Raw genomic sequence first — 20,095 nt, 5'->3', positions numbered from 1 at the left:
TCGCGCTCTCTCTCTCTCACACACACAGATAATGACATGCAGAGAGCACCTCACACACAGTGTGCTACCTGTAGTAACAGCACGACAGCAATTAACCAAAAGAATCACTTCACTGCTGTGAAGGAGCAAAAGGGCACAACATGACCCAAGGAGGAGTATGTGTGCACGTGTGTGTGTGTGTGTGTCTGTGTGTATGCACATGTGAGTGAGAGAGAGTGGTGTGTTTATAAATAGGTGCCATGAATACATTCCTACGCTTGTGAGTGAAGGACTTTGGGCACAGATGTTTTTTCCAATTTGTTTTGAATGTTTAACTGCATCCCTTGTGCCTATTTATAAACACACACTCTCTCACAAAAGAGCATACACACACACACACACGTTTTTTCCAATTTGTTTTGAATGTTCAACTGCATGTCTTCTGATTGAGTTTCTGTCCCTGTCCTTTCATCGTTGCCTCTGTGGCTTGACCAGTGCTCACCTGCTTGGATGATGAGCTTGGCACACTCGTTGCAGGGGAACAGGGCCACGTAGATGGTGCAGCCCTTCACATCTGCAGAGTTCTTGTTCATGATGGCATTCAGCTCGGCGTGGCACACTGCAACCCAAGGATGGAGAGGAACCGCCGTTAGAGAAGGCAACACACACACACACACAACACTGAATTATGTACTGGACAACAACAAACGGACAAGCACACACAGACACACACAAACATACACGGACACACAAACAAACACACGCCTTTTCCGGTCATGGCAGAGTTGAAGCAGGTAGAGTGTCAGGCAGTTGTTGTGAACAGATGTCGGCTCTTCACTGCATAAGCCACTGGTCCCCACCTAATCAGTCAGCTCACACACGTTAATTACGCTAAATGAATTAGCCCATCAGAGATGGCAGCGCACCACGCGCCCAAATGCCCACCACTCCCACCTCTCCTTAGCACAGCCACCGAGCATGGCATATGAGAAAGGGAGAAGGAGAGAGAGAGGAGAAAGAGAGAGACACGAGAGACAAGATGAACGTAAGAGGGGAGAGAAATCACTAATGGTGGCTGCAAAGAGAGCGTAAAGAATGAACAGAATCAAATCTTTAATCCACTCATGAGGAAATTCATCTGATGACGTAGCTTTGACTGGCAGGTGTGACTGGATCAGAAGATGTAGGGACAGTGGCTACAGAGGAGAGGAGAGGAGAGGAGAGGAGAGGAGAGAAGAGAGAGAGAGAGGCACACACACGGAGGGTGACGCATACTGATAACATTCATTAGCCAAAAAGCAGGCGCTTAGCGATGGCGTCTCATGTTGCGATGCCTCGCGCTAACAAATGAGCGCAGCACTAATTTCCCTCTGCAGGCTAATGCTTCTCGCAAAGTTCATCTCAAGTTGAAAAAGTAACAAGTGCCATTTTCCACACAGGCACTGCACGGTGCAAAGTCCTCTAAAAAAAAAAAAAAAAAGAAATGGGTATTAATCCTTTTAGACTTGTTTAACTCAACCACCACTTGCATCTCATATCTAATGTTCAGATATTCATATTATCAAAAACATACATATTTATTGTGATTAATAAAGTGGTAATTCCCCATGCCTCTTTTACAGGTAGCAAGATGAGGCACTTAGTCATAAAAAGCAATCCAGTCCTTCCACAAGAGCACTTCAGGACACAATGTGGGCTAACTAGGTTAAGACTGCGGCTGACCGTAATTGTGCATTAGACCCAATTATTATTCCACTTTCAAGAGGAGCAGCTCGCAGCCACTCAGAAGGGGGACAGGCTCTGATCGTACCCCCCTCTTTGCCAACCGACTGCGCTGTGGTTCGTGCCATATGGGGCCGACAGTAGCGCTCATCTGCACGGCTCTGCTGTCACAGGGTTAGCGAGAGTCTAGGGCGCATCATTAGAGCCAACCCAGCGATGCCCCATTTGTCCTCTTGTTATGGTTTTCCCAATGGGGGAGTGACAAGGACAGGCAAGCAACCCCTGCCGGTGACAGATACTAAGTATACCATTATGGCTTTAATGAGAGAAGAGATGGGGGTACACAACACAGGGCGACTGAGTTGGGGAGCAAGGGAGAGAGAGATGGGGGGGGGGGGGAGAGAGAGAGAGAGAGAGAGAGAGAGAGAGAGAGAGAGAGAGAGAGAGAGAGAGAGAGAGAGAGAGAGAGAGAGAGAGAGAGAGGGAGAGAGAGAGGAGAGAGAGAGAGAGAGAGAGAGAGAGAGGTTTGCAGGATGTGACTATGTACTGTCTCCACTAACAGCATGAGAGGAATTTTCAGCTTGGCGGAAAAACTGCCAGCAAAACACAACATGGGAAATTTATTCCATCTGTGAAAACATTAACTTGTCGTTTGAAAGGGGGAAAAATGGTTAAGGCGGGAGGAGGCCATAAAGAGAGGAAGAGAAATACTGAGAGAGAGAGAGAAAATGAGAAGAGAAACTTAAGTTTTCCTCAAAACTAAATCCCAAATTAGTCTGCAGGGGAAGAACCCCCCCTTCAGCCCCCACACACACTTCCTCCTGTAATGAAAAGACTGGCTGTGCCTGAGACAAAGCCTTGTCCATCGCCCCGCTGATCAACATTAATCTGCCAAAAGTGTTTTTTTTTTGCATTCCTTTGTTCTTGGAATACAAACGCCTCAGCATTACCCACCAACATAATCATCCTTCTTAAAAAAATTAAAAATAAAAAAAAACACCGCCGCCATCCCAAACAACTGCACTTCGATTTTTCTCTTTTCTTGACACAAACAAAAAAAGGGTGGGGAAAAAAAATGAGTAACTTCTCCCTTCCAGACTCCAAGCTATTAATTTTCCGCCTGCCATCAATCCAGCATGATTAATAAAAGCTGCAACAAACGGGCAAAACACAGCGAGAGGGGTGGCATGCAATTGGAACGCCGCACGTCCACCTGCGGCCAATTACACGCGCACGAGCGGCGTGGCTGTATGGAATCCGCACGGCTGTTCTCCATGCCGCGCCTAAGCCAAGGCTACAGCTATGCACTACTGCCAATAGGCGGCTGGGTGTTTCTGTTTCTCTTAAACTACAGCCTCTGTGTGTGTGTGTGTGTGTGTGTGTGTGTGTGTGTGTGCGCGCGAGTGTGTGTGTGTGTGTGTGTGTCACCAGACCTTTCTAATTAGCTTAGCATTTGTGAACAGTTACAGAAAAATATAGAGAACCTCATGATCACACATTACTGTACTGCAAATACTGCTGCTGCATTCGTTGCAGTCAAAGTCATGTATTTTTTGTCATCAATAACTAACATCAATAACATTCCCATGACTCACAAAATATACAGTAGATTGTTATGAAGTCTTCAGCTCTGTCTTTGGCATAAAGAGTGTCTGAGCAGGTTGCTGTGGCCTTCTATTTCTCATAAACAAGATGAAAGCAACAGAGTTACCTTTGTGGCAGTGTTTCAAATCATCAGATTTCAAGCCAAGATAGCTTCAAATTACAGAAGTGCCAGTCTTTCTGAGTCGCATATCCTTGATATGTTGTTTTTTGTTCCACTTACATCCTCATGAGTACTCATTAGTCTGAGTGGCTGTCCACTGTTTAAAGCTAAGCAAAGTTTCATTTATCAAAAAGCATTGCTATGATGGGCAGGCCAACAGATGGTTACAGTATATATTAGTTGAAAATCATTGCCATTTTACACCACCATTTTAAAGCAACACCAAAGAGTTTTTTGTACCTTAAAATAATGTTTCCAAAATCGTTTCAGTGGTTCATCAACTTGTAACAGGGTGAACGGCAGTTCTGCATTCGCTTCGCAGCCCTCTATCGGCTATAACCGCACTATGTAAGTTTGCCAGATCGGGTAGCGGATCTGTAGTTCGATGGAATGAGACATAAGAAACTACAAATTTGACTTACGTTTGATGTCGCAATACATCGTACTTTCATAAATCATGCAACATATTCTACCTTGTCTGTGGACATCGTTATTTGCAAAGCCGGGTGCTGGATAAACAAATAGCGTGCATCCGACAGAGGGAAAGTTCTTTGGTGTTGCTTTAACAAAAACAAAAAAACGGCAACGAAGCTGCACTAAAACCATCAATAGCATGTCGCGTAAAAAAGCCAAAACGCGCACCTCTTGCCATTGCCTTTGACCTGGCAGAGTGAGAGGCTGCCTGCTGAAGGTCAGATGTATCAGAGGACGTGGGGTGCTTCTAAAGCGGAGGACGTGGGAGTGGTGTGCTCTTATGTCAGCATGGGCAGAAATGCCCAGCACTCCTCACAAGTGGAGCCAAAGAGGGCCTGAAGACAGCTACGTGTGTGCGCATATATGTGTGTGAGTGGAAGAGAGAAATGGAGGCAGAGAGAGAGAGAGAGAGAGAGAGAGAGAGAGAGAGGCAGAGAGAGAGAGAGAGAGAGAGAGAGAGAGAGAGAGAGAGAGAGAGAGAGAGAGAGACGAGAGAGAGAGAGAGAGAGAGAGAGCGTGTGTGTGTGTTGCTCTTGTTAGCGCAGACAGATGGCCAGTGAGGTGCAACTCTGTCCTTCTCAGCACCGGCCAGCTAATGAGACAGACCCTGCACGAAACAGAGAGAAGAGGACAGCAAGCTTCACACTGCCCACAGAGCAGAAGGTGCAGGAGCGCACACACACACGTAACTAACAAAAATATAGATCAATTTCACTACTGGAAATCCACATCATTGATATTTAGTTTCATTAATTGACAGTAGCAGTTAACACCCTTCCACACAACACAAGACACACACACACACACAGAACACAAAAAACAAGTTCTATAGCATCAAACATCTCTTTACAGAAATATGGTGCAGAGCTGCTGCCATGACAAAGCGAGTTAATAGAATGATTCTATTCTGTCCGTCTGCGTTTGTGTGTGTGTATGTGTCAGAAAGAGAGGTGGCTTTAGGGCAATCTGTGACGGCAGCCAGCCAGTTTTGGTGGTGGACTGTGGGCAGCACCTGTGGCCCTTCATCTCTCTGACTGCACCGCTGCCTGCGCCTGTGACAAAACACACACACACACACACACACACACACACACACACACACACACACACACACACACACACACACACACACAGCCTGCAACCGTGACAAAATGCATACGACAGAACTCCCCGCAACCCCCGCACGGTCAGCTGGTTGCTAGCCGCTAGACGCGGTGAAAATAAACTGCAGCGATTTGGGCGATCAGTCGGAGCAGGAGGCTAAGCTTTTCTGTCATTATTCTCCTGCTGCACAGTGGCAGTTCTGCCAACCAAACACCACAACACCTAAAAAAAATTTTTTAAAACAATTCAGAAAAAGAACACCGCCGTGTTTCTCGCCGCGTCCTACGCCACAGAAAACCTACTCCAGTCAGCCAGTCTGGATGGATGTTTTTCCCTCCATAATTGTTCCGCATGCCAGGGTTTAGGAGATTACAACGGAATACTGGAGATAAAGGGAGAGGGAGCATCTCTGTGTGTATGGAAACAGAGGCTCTCTTTAAGAATGGCTGCTAAATGAGAATTGTGTGGCGCAGAATGCGGTCATGGGGGGCAGGGGGGGGCTTATGGCAGTTCTTAGAATTAATTTGTGGCTAGTTCTGGCTATGTGGTAATCTCCCTGGAGCCATTCTGACACAGTGTAGTCACAAGCGTACATACATGTATAAATAGATACGGTACACAATAGACAACTATGTACACATGTAGTTTGAAGTGTTAAATGTGAACTGCCTCCACCCTGTAAAGGTGTGTGCAACTGTAGCATGGCCTGGCTGTTGGCAGAGCGACTTAGCAGAGACAGAGAGGGTCGCAAGGAGTTCAACACATCAACCAAGTACACACCACTGACAAATCCTATTACACCCCCCACCCACCCCCAATCTCTTTCAGTCTTTTTCACACTCCCGACCAGTTCACCACCTCACCTCACTCTCTCCTTCACCGTGCCACCTGCTACCCCTCGTACTGGGGGGTGGGGGGGGGACTGACCCAAGCCGTTACTTATGAACGTCTCCTTCACGTTCTCACTCTTTCTTTTTTTTTGTCGGGACTTATTTGCTGACACAGAGTCACCTTGCGCGTTGTGGGCGGAACATCCATTTCCCTCCTTCGCTATCGCTATCTCCCCCATGGGAGCCATTTTAAATAATGTACAGTCACACGTTTGCCCCCGTGGAGACCCGCGTCCTTCCGTGACCCCGCCTTCAATCAGGCGCAGCTACGATATGTTACCTCCCCTTTACCACACACACACACACACACAGTGTAAAGCTGAACCATCCAGCCTCTACTGCCTTGAATGGTGCATCTTTAACACTAGTTATTGTCCATGATAACATCTCTAACATGACAAATTAGTCCCCAAGACTTTTTTTTTTTTTATCTAGGCATGTATTGTCCGAGAAGAGTAAAAAATAAATAAATAAATAACATAAAGCTTAAAATTCATTAAACTGCTCTGAGTGATGAGAGCACCTACAGTAGCGTTTTCTACAGGGCTTTATTTTTATTTATTTTTTAAAGCACAGCGGCCTTTAAAAATGTGCCATTTTTGATTACCGGATGGCCTAATTGATTCATTAAGAGCGCGAGCCAGAGAGGACAGCAGTAGAGTCCCCCAGAGACTCCCTCATTGAAGAGGCTTACCGTTCGCCTCTCCCCGTGCTCACTCACTACAAGTGTTGGCCGCCAGCGCCATCTACAGGTCAAGTGCGGCAACCGGCTCTCGCCTCGGCCAGCATTAGTTACGACCTGAGGAACAGCAGAGGGGAACGGGAGCTGGGGTGTCTAAGGAGGTAAAACACACTTATTGCTCTGCTGTGTCATTTCACCCAAGAGACTGGACTTTGCTGCTCTGGATGCCTTGGACTCTCCGCTCTCTTCCCCCAACCTCGCGAGTCGTCTCCATTCCTCTTCTCCCTGAAAGTGCTCCTCCATTACTCCAACCACCAACATCTACCTCCAGCTCCACTGAGCTTGCAGGGCACTAGTAGAGCCGTGCTTCATCACCTACCAGTGTCTTCTTCTACTGCTGCTGCCGCTGGCAATCTTGCAACATAGATCACTCTACCTCTGGGAGTCAATCTCCTCCTCTATCAGTCACAACCTTCTGCCATGACAGCCTCACCCGCTAATCTCAGATCTTGCTAGAATCAGCAACAGCTTCAGGTCGGTCTCTTCACCCCCAGCATGCCACCCCGCAAAGCATGTGCACGTCGCATCAGCATTGTGGCGTGGTTGCCATGAAACAGACGATGCCAAGATAAAATGAGGCGAAAGGAGGGATTAGAGGGAAAGAGCAAAGCTTGAGTTCGGAACATCCATTCATTTAATACAGAGTGCACTTTATAATGAATAACTACATGGCATGATTCACTATTAGTGCACTACGCAGTGAATGAGTGGATTTAGTGTACTATGTAGTGCAGTGGTCCCCAAACTACGCGCCAACTCACTTTGGGTGGCCCCCCAAAACATGTCCGTGGTATATAGCATCTGAGATATAGTGAATACAGAGTTCCAAGTTCTCATCAGGTGAGTGAAAGTTAGAATGGTGGTCATTTCAGATGTGTTTGCCAGCACTTCATAAATCTCTCATAGTTTGATAACTTTAAATTATTTGTAGGATATTGCAGTGTTTCCCCTACAATGTATTCATCAGCGGCGCAGCGCCGCTCCTGGAATTCAAGCGCCACTGCAAAAAGAGTTGCCTAATTAAAAAAAATAAAAAATATACGCAAGTGAACTTCAGGAACAGCTGCCGTTCGTTCAGGTTTCATGTCAACAAATAATAGTAGGCTAACGTTGAAGGCGCAGTCAGGGATTCCACAGGAGATCACGCTTGTTTGTGTTTATGTTTAAGTTTATTAGCAGACGCAATTTTGTGCAAAAAAACGTAGCCTACATTATGTTAACCAGGGAACCAAATTAAACACGCCAGCGAGATAGCTCGCCCCTACCTTCAGTAGCCTATTCCAGGATAAATCCACGCATTGTTTCGTTTTTGTTTGTGATACAGGCAATGCTTTCAAGCCCTGTGTTGCTAACATACCTAGGCTGTGAAACTAAGGTCTAGCTAGCCTATTGGTGGGTTTAACTGAATTTGAGTAATAGGATACGCAAGCATTTACATCTGAGATAGTTTGTAATTCCTGTAGAGCTCATCAAAATTATAGATATGATACAAGACACTTATCTGCTATAATCCAAGTGAATTTTCTTCGAATTTTTGACCATTTATTTTACCAAATGACATGGGAAACATAATTAATTTCATCCACATATTCCTATGCACCATGCACAACAACGCTACTAAGTTAGCTTAAAACCGTGAGAATCAAGCCAGCGTCACGGGCCGTCACGGCATTAAAGTGACAGGCACTCAATTCGACTTGCACGGCACCAATACAGTGTAATGGCATGAAAGAGAAGTCTATGTAGTTTATACAGTGCTGTGCAAAAGTTAAGACACCCATGCTGAAATTGACTAAAGGGAGGAATAAAAACATATTTTGCCTTTTGTATTAATGCCTTAATTAAAAAAAAAAATAGGACATCAATTATTTTTAATGCATCATGTATCGTAAATAAATACATTATATATAAATGTCTTAACTTATGCACAGCACTGTATATTCTAAATAGTAATAGTTTGTACAGTGGCCTACAGTGTACAGTGGCTAATACTAATAATGTAAATGAAAAAGGTGAAAGAAAAACATGAATAATCCTGTTCAAGTACTGCAATAATCATGCTTGTGTTGATGGTTATGTCATAATTTGTAACTCAATCTGTCCATTTCTTTCACAAAATCCACCAGAAGTCACAATTTAAGGAGTCATTTTTTCAAATGTTTCTCTTTTTTTTGGGGGGGGGGGGGGGGGTTCCTACGATCAACAGCACCGCTGCTGGAAAAAAAATCTAGGGGAAACACTGTATTGCTTGTTCACAACTTGAGCTATGTATGCAAAAAACTCTATTTTTTATTAGTATTATTTCATTTGAGCTACATTTTACACAGATATGGCATGGTGGCAACATAAACACAGCTAGCAATGGTATTAAATTGCAGTGATGATTAAATGTAATGGAATATTCGACTAAGGTAGACTGCTGTTGTTCACAGCACTAAGATATTTATGGTTGATATACTCCGAGTCTCTGGCCCTCTCTTAGAGCCAGACATAGTGAGCTGGCACTTGGAAGAAAAAGTTTGGGGACCACTGATGTAGTGAATGAGGGGAATTTAAAGGACAAGTTCGGTATTTTACACTTAAAGCCCTGTTTTCAGATAGTTTATGATTAAATAGATATAGAAGAAAATAGATAAATAGAAATTTGGACACATGCTGCTGTCCTGAGAATTTTCGGTTTCTGTGGTAGCGGCCCCCCCTCCTCCACAATGCTGCATAGGTGCACTGGAACAATCCTTTTGCAGCGATTTTTGTGTGAGCATATCAGCGAACACCCCTGACCACTCGGTGAGTTTCACGTCTTTGTAAACAAAAGTTTAATGCGTTTTAGGAAGGATTGTTCCAGTGCACCTATGCAGCGTTGTGGAGGAGGGGGGGGCGCTACCACAGAAACCGAAAATTCTCAGGACAGCAGCATGTGTCCAAATTTCAATCTTAAACGTTCTATTTAATCATAAACTATCTGAAAACAGGGCTTTAAGTGTAAAATACCGAACTTGTCCTTTAATGCACTACAGTATGTAGTGAATGAGTAGATTTAGTGTACTATGTAGTGAATGAGGGGAATTTAATGCACTATGTGGTGAATGAGGGGATTAAATGCACTATAGCAAATTAGTGAATATAGTGTACTATGTAGTGAATGAGCAGATTTAGTGCACTATAAAGTGAATGAGTGGATTTAGTGTACTATAAAAAGTGAATGAGTGGATTTAAGGCACTATGTGGTGAATGAGTGGATGAGCGAAGAGGATGTTGTAAGTACAGGGTCAGTGTGTGTGTGTGTGTGTGTGTGTGGGGGGGGGGGGGGGGGGGTGCTGAAACTGGCGCACGGCTCAGGCTCACGGAGCGGCACAGCTGTGCGAACCAGCAGGGGGCGGCAGTGGGGAGGTGCGTGTGTGAGCTGGTTGGGTAGGGGAGGGGGGGGTCGTGCACGGCAGGTGGGAGCTCACCGTATGGGCGCTCACTCCGGGGGGGCGTAGAGGTTGCTGTTCCCTGCTCGTACAGCTGCACGGCCTATATTAAGCAGAAGCTCGCCATCCACTCACTCTCCTGCTCCTGCCAACATCTCGGTGTGGTGCGGAACTGGTCTTACAAAACTTGAGTGGCTAATTGCAGAGCAGGTGCGTCTCTCTCTTCCCTCACATAAAGTGCTTAGGTATTCGCTGATTGATTGCAAACTGTGCCATGTGTGCAATTATCCACTCCAGCTACGTAGGCAACTGCATAACTGCACATGTAGGCTTACAAGCACTTCACAAACACTTGGCAATCTATGTATCCAAGATGTCGATGAACAGGGTATATACATTTATGTACGCCACTGTATGGAATATTGAACCACTCTTCTACAGCATTTACATACCTATACCTTAAATGATGCATACATTGTGTTATATTGATTATGCATACTGTATGCGGGGCGTGTAACATAATTGACATATGTAAGCGGACATGTCGCTTTGGATAAAAGCATCTGCTAAATGAATAAATGTAAATGTATGTACTTTGTCATGATAGAAGTTGGAGTTGCTACCCACCATAGGGATATTTGGTGTCCAGTCTGTCAGCAGCAGCGCGAGCCCAGGGCAGCAGGTCATCGTTGCAGCCGTTGGGCATCCCATTGTAGCCGATGCCCACAATCTTATTCTCCGGGTTCACAATGCAGGCCCCAACCTTGGACAGAAAGAAAACGTTGACGTGCGTCAGCGGAGTTCAAGAAATGGGACGATTCAGCAAAACAAAACCAGTGGCCACAAAGGCAGACAGGTAGGACTGAACTAGTCAACAGAAGACGTCCCCGTTCACCACATCTCCAGCCGAGGAGACAGCAAAGAGCAGTGAGACTTCAGGCGTTCACAAAGACAGGAAGGTAGAGACTCCGGAACAGTAGGGGAACAGGACAGGACAGGAGTGGAGGGTTGGGGGCATTCTTCTGCCATCTCAAATCCATTGTGAATGACCCATCAGTGTCCTCGGTGTGGGCCATCCAAACTAAATGAATGGACGTCACCGCGACTGACGCTGAGCTGGAGGCAGCCCACTTCACAGCCAACAAAAGCCAGCCCTTGATAGGAGCACTTTGAAATCTGCCTCCTGTTCCTATTCTTCCTCCCCACCATGCACGACTCCTGGCAAATTTGCATTGAGAGTTTCGACTGTGTGTAAATGGAGCACAGCAGTGGATTGAAAGTTTTAAATCGAGAGTGTGTGAGTGAGTGTGTGAGTATATATGTGTGTGTGTGTGTGTGTGTGTGTGTGTGTGTGTGTGTGTGTGTGTGTGTGTGTGTGTACCTTTATGTGTTGGTAGGGGGGTAAGTTATTCAGGTTAACCGATTTTGGGTTGTGCAAAGAAGCAGAAGACAATTCCAGCTGGGAGCAACTTCTAAGGGATGCCAATTAGAGGAAGCCAAATGGCGTTAAGAAGCCCCCAAAAATACAACGGTGCGTCTGAAATCAAACGCACGACGCCGCTGATGTGGAATTGGCCTGCCACGCAGGCGTCACGCCAAGGAGGAGCTCCGATAAAGCCACCTCACCTCATCTGCGACAACCTGCCTTCATTAAAACAAAACAAAAAAAAAAAAAATCTGCAGAAAAGATGATCAAAACAACACATGACCATGTAATGATTTAACTTAACATTGAGCTTACAAACCTACGGTGACAAATGTGTACTCGCATGCGCGCGCACATACACACACACACACACACACACACACTCTGTCGATCACATAAACACGATTACAGATTTTGGCGTAAAACCGCTCATGCTTGGCCTTGGCGTGTATCTGGTTCTCCAGCACCACTGTCATACAACATCAAAAAGTGGCGGAGTGTGCAGCTCCTCGGGGGGGCGCTCCTTTGATCTGTGCAGCACCAGAGCAGCGTGCTATCCACACAGTTTCACCCCTGGCCATCTCTACCCAGCACCAAGCCCTTCACTAACCCGGCTCCCGACCAGCGGGAAGTATGGCCGACTGGCCGACATGCTGCTGCGCCCACGTCTCTCCTCCATCAGCCAAAGCCGAGAGACGACTGGCACGGCCAAGAGATCACGCGTACGGACCGGAGTGGCCGCACAAAACAGCCATCACACACACACCCTCTTCACGGAGTGCAGCATTAAGCGTTAGGACCGCGATTTTACCCTAACGACAGTGTGCGTGTGCTTACATTCATGTGCAAGTCACACATGCAGGCAAACACACACACACACACACACACACAAACAAACAAAAAGCCCTTCTCATAAAAGGCACAGCGTGTTCTTGTGAGGAAAGTGAAATCACTGTTGGTAGTTAACTTTCACTGGTTCCCGTCACCCCTTACAGAGATGAGTATTTACTCAGACACAGAAGAGACATAGAATAAAAAGCACCAGCGATACGAAGCAGCGAGAGAGTCTCATTCTCTCTAGTCTTGTGCAGGCACATGTTCAAAGGAAAAGCCCTCACCATGATGCTCTCTCTGCTCATCTCTCAACTACCTCATTATCTACATACAATGAAAATACTCTGGCTACTGCACTCACAAACTAGACAAAAAAGAAAAATCCTTCTGCCCAAACACAGAGAGCAACATGGGTAGGAACACACACGCTCTGCTTTATCCTTTCCTCCCTCTCTGCTGTCGTTTCTTCCTTCTCTTTCGGTTATCTTTTTCACGTTCCCTCCATCCTGGCCTGATGTCGTCCCCCCCCCCCCTTCTAACTCCCTGCAGCAGGTGTGGCTGGCAAGCTCCGGCAGAGGTGCATGCTGGGAAGGTTGCGCAGGGTTAGTGGGACACAGGAAGCCCTGCTGCGCCCCCACAGTAGCATGGCCTCTGGTTCTCCCACAAGGACACACTTATTGAGGGGGGGTGGGCAGCAAGCACACACTCGCATACACACACTCGCATACACACACTCGCACTCAGTATACATTGAGAAAAGAAAAAAAGAAAAGTGCATATGCACATTTCACTTTGATGTTGAGATTCCTGGAGGAATGAGTTGATGCAAACCATAATGTGAGAGGGATGCACCTATATAGGATGTTCAGAGATGAATTACGCCTGCAACACACCACCCTGGCTGTGCAGACCAATGCAGTGATCTGTTGTGTTTTTTAAGCACAATTAAAAAGAGAAAATTGCAATTACAACGTCTAAAATACGACTGTCAAAAACAGGCAAAAAATACCCATCACATGCAGACACACACAGTTTTTTGTGTGCATTTTACTTTTCTACTATTTCAACTCCATTAATCATATGGTTTGAGCGGTCATGTTTGGTTGTTTGTCTCAAGAGTTTATGTTTTGTATTGTTTGTGTGTTTGGAGTTATAACAGAGCTGTCAAAACAGGCCTTACTGCAGCTGACATTCTCTTTGGAAGATGTTGAACTCCACTAAATGATCCTGTGCTTATTAGTACTGAATGACTTGGTACAGCTAAAACCTTTTGCTTTAAGCCCTTTTCAAGGCCTATGTAGTCACTAAAACGCCGGTTTTCATGGTCACACGGCACGAGGAAAACAAGGTTTTCAAAAGTACCCCCCTTGGAACCAGATTTCGAAAGTTATCGTTTTTGGTCACCTAAAATGCTGTGTTCATGTGGAAGCAAGGTCAAAACGATAAAAAACTTTACCGTTTTCACAAAAACGGTCGGCACGTGGCCATGGCCTGAGAAACATCCCATGCAAGGGGGAGTTTTAATTAAAGAACAATAAAGGGGGGCCAGACCTGATGGTGTTATAACAAGAAGCCATGCCCCCCACCCCTTTGCTTGTAACATACTTAAGTCCAGGATATTCCCCTTTTTCAGTAGAGATACGGGTAAATCCTCCTGGTGAAGCTTGTGTCTGTCCCTTGATGCGCATCACTGAAAGAATAAAGCCCGTTTCCTGATTGACCTTCATAAGGTCCTTCAGATAACTCCAGATAACTGTGGTACTAGGAAAATAACCATCACTACTGTTCCCAACTCAAACAAGTCTTATCGCAAAGTTACAGGGTCATGCATCATGTGCCAAGTAAAGAAACTTTCAGTACAAAAAAATAAATAAATCCGCTTCCAAATCAATCAAACCTGACAGGTAACGAAGAGTGCAACTGCATGGATACAAACAACCACCAGCTGCCAGGCCCAGCCATCCCACAATCCCTCACTCTGCAGCACCCCTCCCCTCCATGGGCCGAACAGAGCCAGGTCTGGGTTCGAGCCCTACAGAACCTGTTCAAAGGCCCACCAAAGAACTCCTGGGTGCTGGGGTCTCCGCCTCTGGCTCTTGGCCAGCCCTGGACCGTGACGGGCCTGGCAGGCCGGTTAATTTTTCATGGCGAAGCCCCTGTCTTGGAACAGGCTTCATACTGAGAGGCATAGGGAGAGAGAAGGCGGGCGTGCTGGGGAGAGGAAGGAGGGGCGGGCAGGGGCAGGCGGCGGCGGCGGTGGTGGTGGTGGGAATAGGGCGGGGGGTTTTGCGTCAGCTCCCAGCTGGAGGTGTGAGAGGAAGAGTCTGAAACAGACGGACTCACAGAGACACACAGACACACCAAGATTGAGAGAGATAGACATCCAAAGAGAAACTGGCAGAAGATAAGCAGGAACAAAGACTGCAAGAGACAGAACTATGTGAATGGGAATTGGGGAAAAAAACATTAAAAAAGGAGAAAAGTTTTAGGGAAAAGGGATTATCAGAACAGGAGCAGAACAGACAGATGGCTGGAGAGTTAAATGGACTCATAGGCAGTGGTACCTGAGAGCTGGGGTCCTTGCTCCTCTGAGCAGACAGGAAAGCGACCGCCATAAAGTACTCAGGCCACTCCAGGTAGTCCTCCCTCTTCCCAATGGGCCCCTCACTGTTCCCAACTGGCACCTCGCTCTGCACCCTACACCAGAGGAGAGAAAGAGAACATTAAATCCAAAATACCCAGGCCAATCCAGGTAGTCCTCTCTCTTCCCAATGGGAGAGAATCCAAATCCAATCCAGGTAGTCCCCTCTCTTCCCAATGGGAGAGAATCCAAATCCAATCCAGGTAGTCCCCTCTCTTCCCAATGGGCACCTTGTTCTGCACCCTATGTCAGAGGGTAGAGAGAGTGAAAACAAAAAACATCCAGGGGAGACTGAGGTCTAAGGTGGAAACAAGACATTCAAACACATGCAGATGCCAACAGAAGGACATACAATGTCATTAAATAAAAAAGCTACACAGAGAAGATACTAAGAGGAGAGAGATGGCAGATTAAATGTAGATGCTGCTATGCTGGAGTGGGGACACAGAAGGATAAAGCACAGAAAAGGTGAGGGCAGGACAGGGGGGGGCAGTCTTTGGTCAAGATGAGGCTTTTCAAAACATGGCACACTCCCCTCCTTGCTGGAGGAATGGCGATGGCCATGCCGCTCACTAAAATGAGCCCCAGCACTGCTGATTGCAAGGAAGCAAACACTTCACCCATCTTTGATTCTGCTGGCCACCTGAGCCCCTTCTTAAGAAAAGAAAAGGCCAATTTTGGCATCGTAGATCAGATTGTCCATGGTAATTACAATCTGAATCGTGTGTGTGTGTGTGTGTGTGTGATGTTCTGCAGTGCATGCGTCCTCGGCAGTGCAAGTGCATCAGGTTTTTTGAAGGGGGAAACATTATTTAACGCGTCACCACTGAGTTCTGGGCCTTTATCCATCATTAGCGAGGTGACTGGCTCTGACACGGGACATGAATTTTGCAGTGCCCCGCCGCCTCCTCGCTTCTCGTGGCAGGTCTGAGCTGGAGTCGCCGATTAAAGGCAAGCCACCTGCGACCAACAAGAGCCTGGACAGTCTGGTGCCACTGCCAGCTCAGCCCGCCAGCGCCGCCCCCCCCCCTCCCCTCCCCTCCCCCTCCCCCAAAAACAGACGAGGCAGCCACGCAGCCGTTTCATCCGCGGCTACCCTAGAGACTGCGAGGGGAGAGAAATCAAAGACCTGTGTGGGAGTGTGGGCCTCGTTAAAGCTTTGAAAACTCCACTGCCAGTCCGTCATGGCTGGGCCTATGGTGTGTTAAAGTAGCCTAATGGCATCACTTTGCTGCTTTAAACAGCAGCACAGCCTTTATAAAAATAAAAGGCTATGGCTTCAAATGAGCGTTACGGAGGCGACCGGGTCCTCTGAGACGATACAAAATGATCCGAGTGTAAATAGCCTATACTTGGGATGTTTGTATATGATCACATGTTTACATCTGCGACATAAAAGACCAACTAGGCCTACCACTGAGAAAAGAAGTAGACAGATCTAAAACAAGCACTAACTAACAAATCTGAGATGAAGAAATATTTTAGGAATTATTTCCACTATTGCCAGTCCGTTCACTAAAATAACAATATTTACGCACAACATACTGTAACTGCCATGTTGGTCCTGATCCTACAAAAAGATTTTATCGTTAGAACACTTGGACACAATAAAACTGTGCCATGAGTGGCACCATCCATCTAACAGGGCGGACTCCGCTTTGCAGTCTCGCCACGCACGGGATGGAAACCCGTTTTGCCCAGTGTCCCTTTCAGGCCAGTGCGCTGGCACCATCTGGCACAGGAGCCATGCATGGCCCATTATGTCTCGTCATGCACACGGAAGCCTCTTAATGAGATGCGGGTGGGTGCATTAGTCCCTGGGCTGCCACTGGTCCAGGCTGAGATGGGCCCTGATTGCTAAAGTGGCAGCCCAGCTGGGAGGGATGAAAGCTGGGATAATGTGGCTCCGCGCCTCTGAGGAATTCATTTGAGGAAGCGGCGGACGGATTTTTTTTTTTGGTGAGCCACAGATTATCGCTCTTGCCAGCAGTACGTCTGGTGCTTCAATATACGTCTCTTTCTTTGTCTTTTTGTTTTTGGCAGAGAGCCTTAGCTGCGGTGGAAGGAAATTACCTGCTTGTGATTTAAAAAACAAAACACAAGCAACCCTCACAGGTGTGCAGGGCTCACTTGAGAATTGCACAGGTGGCCATTTCGCTGAGCAGAAAAAGAGCAGCGAACACGAAAAAAGCAATGCTGGTGTGCCAAAGTCTGAAATGGTCTCACTCACATTTAGCTCTGGCTGAAAACCTAACATTAAGAACACGTGAATAGCATGCAAACATCTAAATCTATAACAATCTCATTGACAGACATTACTGTGTCTGTGCAACAACACCTTCCAGCTCTGTGTGTGTGTGTGTGTGACGCTAAGCATTCTCAAAACAGAGATTGGGCTCCTCATTATTCAAATCTTGCTGTACTCACCGAGCCAGTCAGGAGGGCTTTTGAGTGTTGCTTAATTTCAGGCTCTCCAACACAAATGCAATAATAACCAAGCCATTTCCTTTGCCATATTCATTGTCAGCCACGGTGAGACACACACACATACACACAAGCTGAATGTACAAGAGCAGTTGGATGAGCACAGGCTGCGAGACAGACGGGGGCTAAAGGTTCCTCTTGGCAAGGTACAAAGAGGTTAAAGCTGCACTCTTGAGAGGCACCCTAGGGTGAAGTAGGCACCTCTTCATGCCCGTGTGGGTGGTGAAGAGGAGGCCAAGGGTGGCACTGTTCACACCTCTTCTCTGCCACCAAGGACCTTTCAGCAATGGTTTGAGTAGGCAGATGGGTAGGAAGCGCAGAGTTAGAGCTCCCTCCAGACTGATATTTTTTGGTGTGTTGTGTGTTTTCTCCTTACCCTTTACCCCTTGCTAAATGCGCCACTCTCAACTGAAGAGGTGGTTAAGACTATTATAACGGATCCAAAAAAGGCTATCACTATGTACAACGACTGAATAATCAGTGATTTACACCAAAGTCCTTTTAGGGAAGTCCCTCACTCGGCGGCCATATTACAACACATTTTGGGCACTTATCGGGCATCTATTCGGGCACTTATCGGGCATCTATCAAATGGCATCGTTTCGTGACGTGGGGAAATCGACGTGGAAGGTCTGCTACCGGTAGCCTTTAATTAAAGCAATGGCAGAGCGAAGGAGAATCCACCACTTGATTTACCTAGTTATTTCCGCCAAAATCATCTACATTACAGTTACGTTATGTTTGCCAACATGACAGGACATATAACTTCGATATAACTTTTGGGCCTCTGGCAATAACAAATCACACTTCAATAAACACCGAATGATAACCCTTCCTAAGCATCCGCAGCTGTTTCTGGTTTAACGTTCTCTTAAAATGTTAGAAAGGAACAGGCCACATGCGATTTACCCGTTTAAGGTTGTTGGCTCTCCATTCGTGTCTTCACTCATCGTTGGAAATTATTATTGTGCCAACAGTGGATGAAACACGTGCAGAGTTCGGCAGTTGTTCTGAAGAGTTCCACTTCAACTCAGTTCAAGACTTCAACTTCCGCGCAAATTTCGCGGGAAAGATGTTCGCGGGAGTGTCTTGGTTTACGCATGGGCTACGTCAGTAGTCAAAGGGTGCTGTAAAAAACACAGCTGTTAATTACGCTACTGCACCGAGGTCTATAACCTATTTAGAAATTCTCTGGCCACACATCTGCGCTTCATCAAAAGGTTGGAAATACTGTATAGGCCCCTAGCTACATAAATAAATTAACCGGGTTATAGTGCACATTTATGCAAATCCATTCTGGCCATTTGGTCTACAAACTGCAATACTCTCTTTGTCCACCACATGGCAGTGAAGTGGTCTGTCGACGTTTTAGACGTGTCATCAGCTCGGATCTCAATTTATGTCATGTCTCTCTCTAACACAGCCCCTACCCCACATAGGCCTTCATTCATGCAAAGCGCTGTCTGCTTCGGAATAAAGCATCGTGTGAAATCTTGTGGTTGCAAAGATGAAGGAGAGAGGAAAAAAAAAACATCCAGGATGGATGAAGCCAATTATGTCACAAACAGATATATCAGTGGTCTTATCTCCCCAATAGCCTATGGGTATAGGCCTTGGTTAGGCCAATAAGATAGACACATGATAGGTCTACACCTATAAATAGATGAACTATGCAATGTTAATGCAATATAGGCCCCATCCAGATTTGACGGAAAATAACATATTCTATATCCTCTTTGTATGTGTGTGTGTGTGCGTGTGAGAGAGAGAGAGAGAGAGAGGGGGAGAGAAGGTGAGAATGGGTGTGTGTGCAACCAAGTAGTTGTATTTAGAAAGTATGTGGATGTGGTATGTGGACTTAGTGAACACTGTTTTATGGATTTGTGTCTATATTGTATGATAGCCTACTGTCTATTTTATTGGTGAGACCAAATACAATTTTCATGCCTGACATGACAATAACGTCTATTCATTAATTCATTCATTGCACTTTAGTACACTTAATGATTCGATAAGCGCTTCACTTTGCCTTTTGCTGCTAAGGACTTAGATTAGGCTATGGCTGTCATGGTCTCAAATGGGATTTGTGCAATAAAAAGCATGCCCCATGCCGTAAACGATTGTGGTTGGTTTTTGGAAATTATTATTGAAGATGATTAATAAACAGATTACTAAACACGTTCTGTATCATTGTGTGCTAGACACTGCAGGAAGCAAGATGAGATGCTGAGAAGCAGATGTAATTTAATCAGGTTGTAGTTTATGTTGAATAGAAGAGGTGGGGAATATGACAAAAATGACATGAGATGACCACAAGGGAACCTGAGCGTGATTTAACCACAAAAATTCCATGAACCTGTTGTAAAAAAAGGTTAAGCAAATGGATAATGTAACATGTTTAATTTTAATAAAACCAAACAAAACTTTTTTTGAACCACAGTGCAGGCCAGCCTCCTGTGACCTTCGAGTGTTCTATCTGCGGCTACAGTTTTAAAAATATCCCCTTTCACAAGGAGATAACAACCCTCGATGAGACAACAAGCACGCCGTTCCGCAGGAAAGACACCATTTAACAGGCCTCCAGCAACCATTCATCACAGATGACAGGAAGAATGGGGTAA

The 20,095-nt window shown here is 46.0% G+C and overlaps 1 protein-coding gene across 2 annotated transcripts in view; it reads right to left on the bottom strand.

The window, feature by feature from the left end:
- The window catches only part of dctd (dCMP deaminase), a 47,765-nt gene extending 29,187 nt beyond the window's left edge, over positions 1 to 18,578 (bottom strand). The window contains exons 1-4 of one of the 2 annotated variants that reach the window (XM_042087452.1): positions 18,384 to 18,578; positions 14,914 to 15,046; positions 10,717 to 10,852; positions 482 to 598 (exon numbers count right to left, since the gene is read on the bottom strand). In XM_042087452.1, the coding sequence (XP_041943386.1) occupies positions 482 to 598; positions 10,717 to 10,852; positions 14,914 to 15,046; positions 18,384 to 18,424 (427 nt within the window). In that variant the 5' untranslated portion in view covers positions 18,425 to 18,578. The remainder of the gene's footprint in view (positions 1 to 481; positions 599 to 10,716; positions 10,853 to 14,913; positions 15,047 to 18,383) is intronic. The other variant, XM_042087461.1, reaches the window with a different exon arrangement.
- Positions 18,579 to 20,095: the final 1,517 nt, after the last annotated feature.

The sequence above is a fragment of the Alosa sapidissima genome, chromosome 1 (assembly GCF_018492685.1).
Source record: "Alosa sapidissima isolate fAloSap1 chromosome 1, fAloSap1.pri, whole genome shotgun sequence".
Classification (NCBI taxonomy): domain Eukaryota; kingdom Metazoa; phylum Chordata; class Actinopteri; order Clupeiformes; family Clupeidae; genus Alosa; species Alosa sapidissima.
Note: the sequence above shows the minus strand (reverse complement) of the source record. Positions and strands in the feature narration are given on the sequence as shown.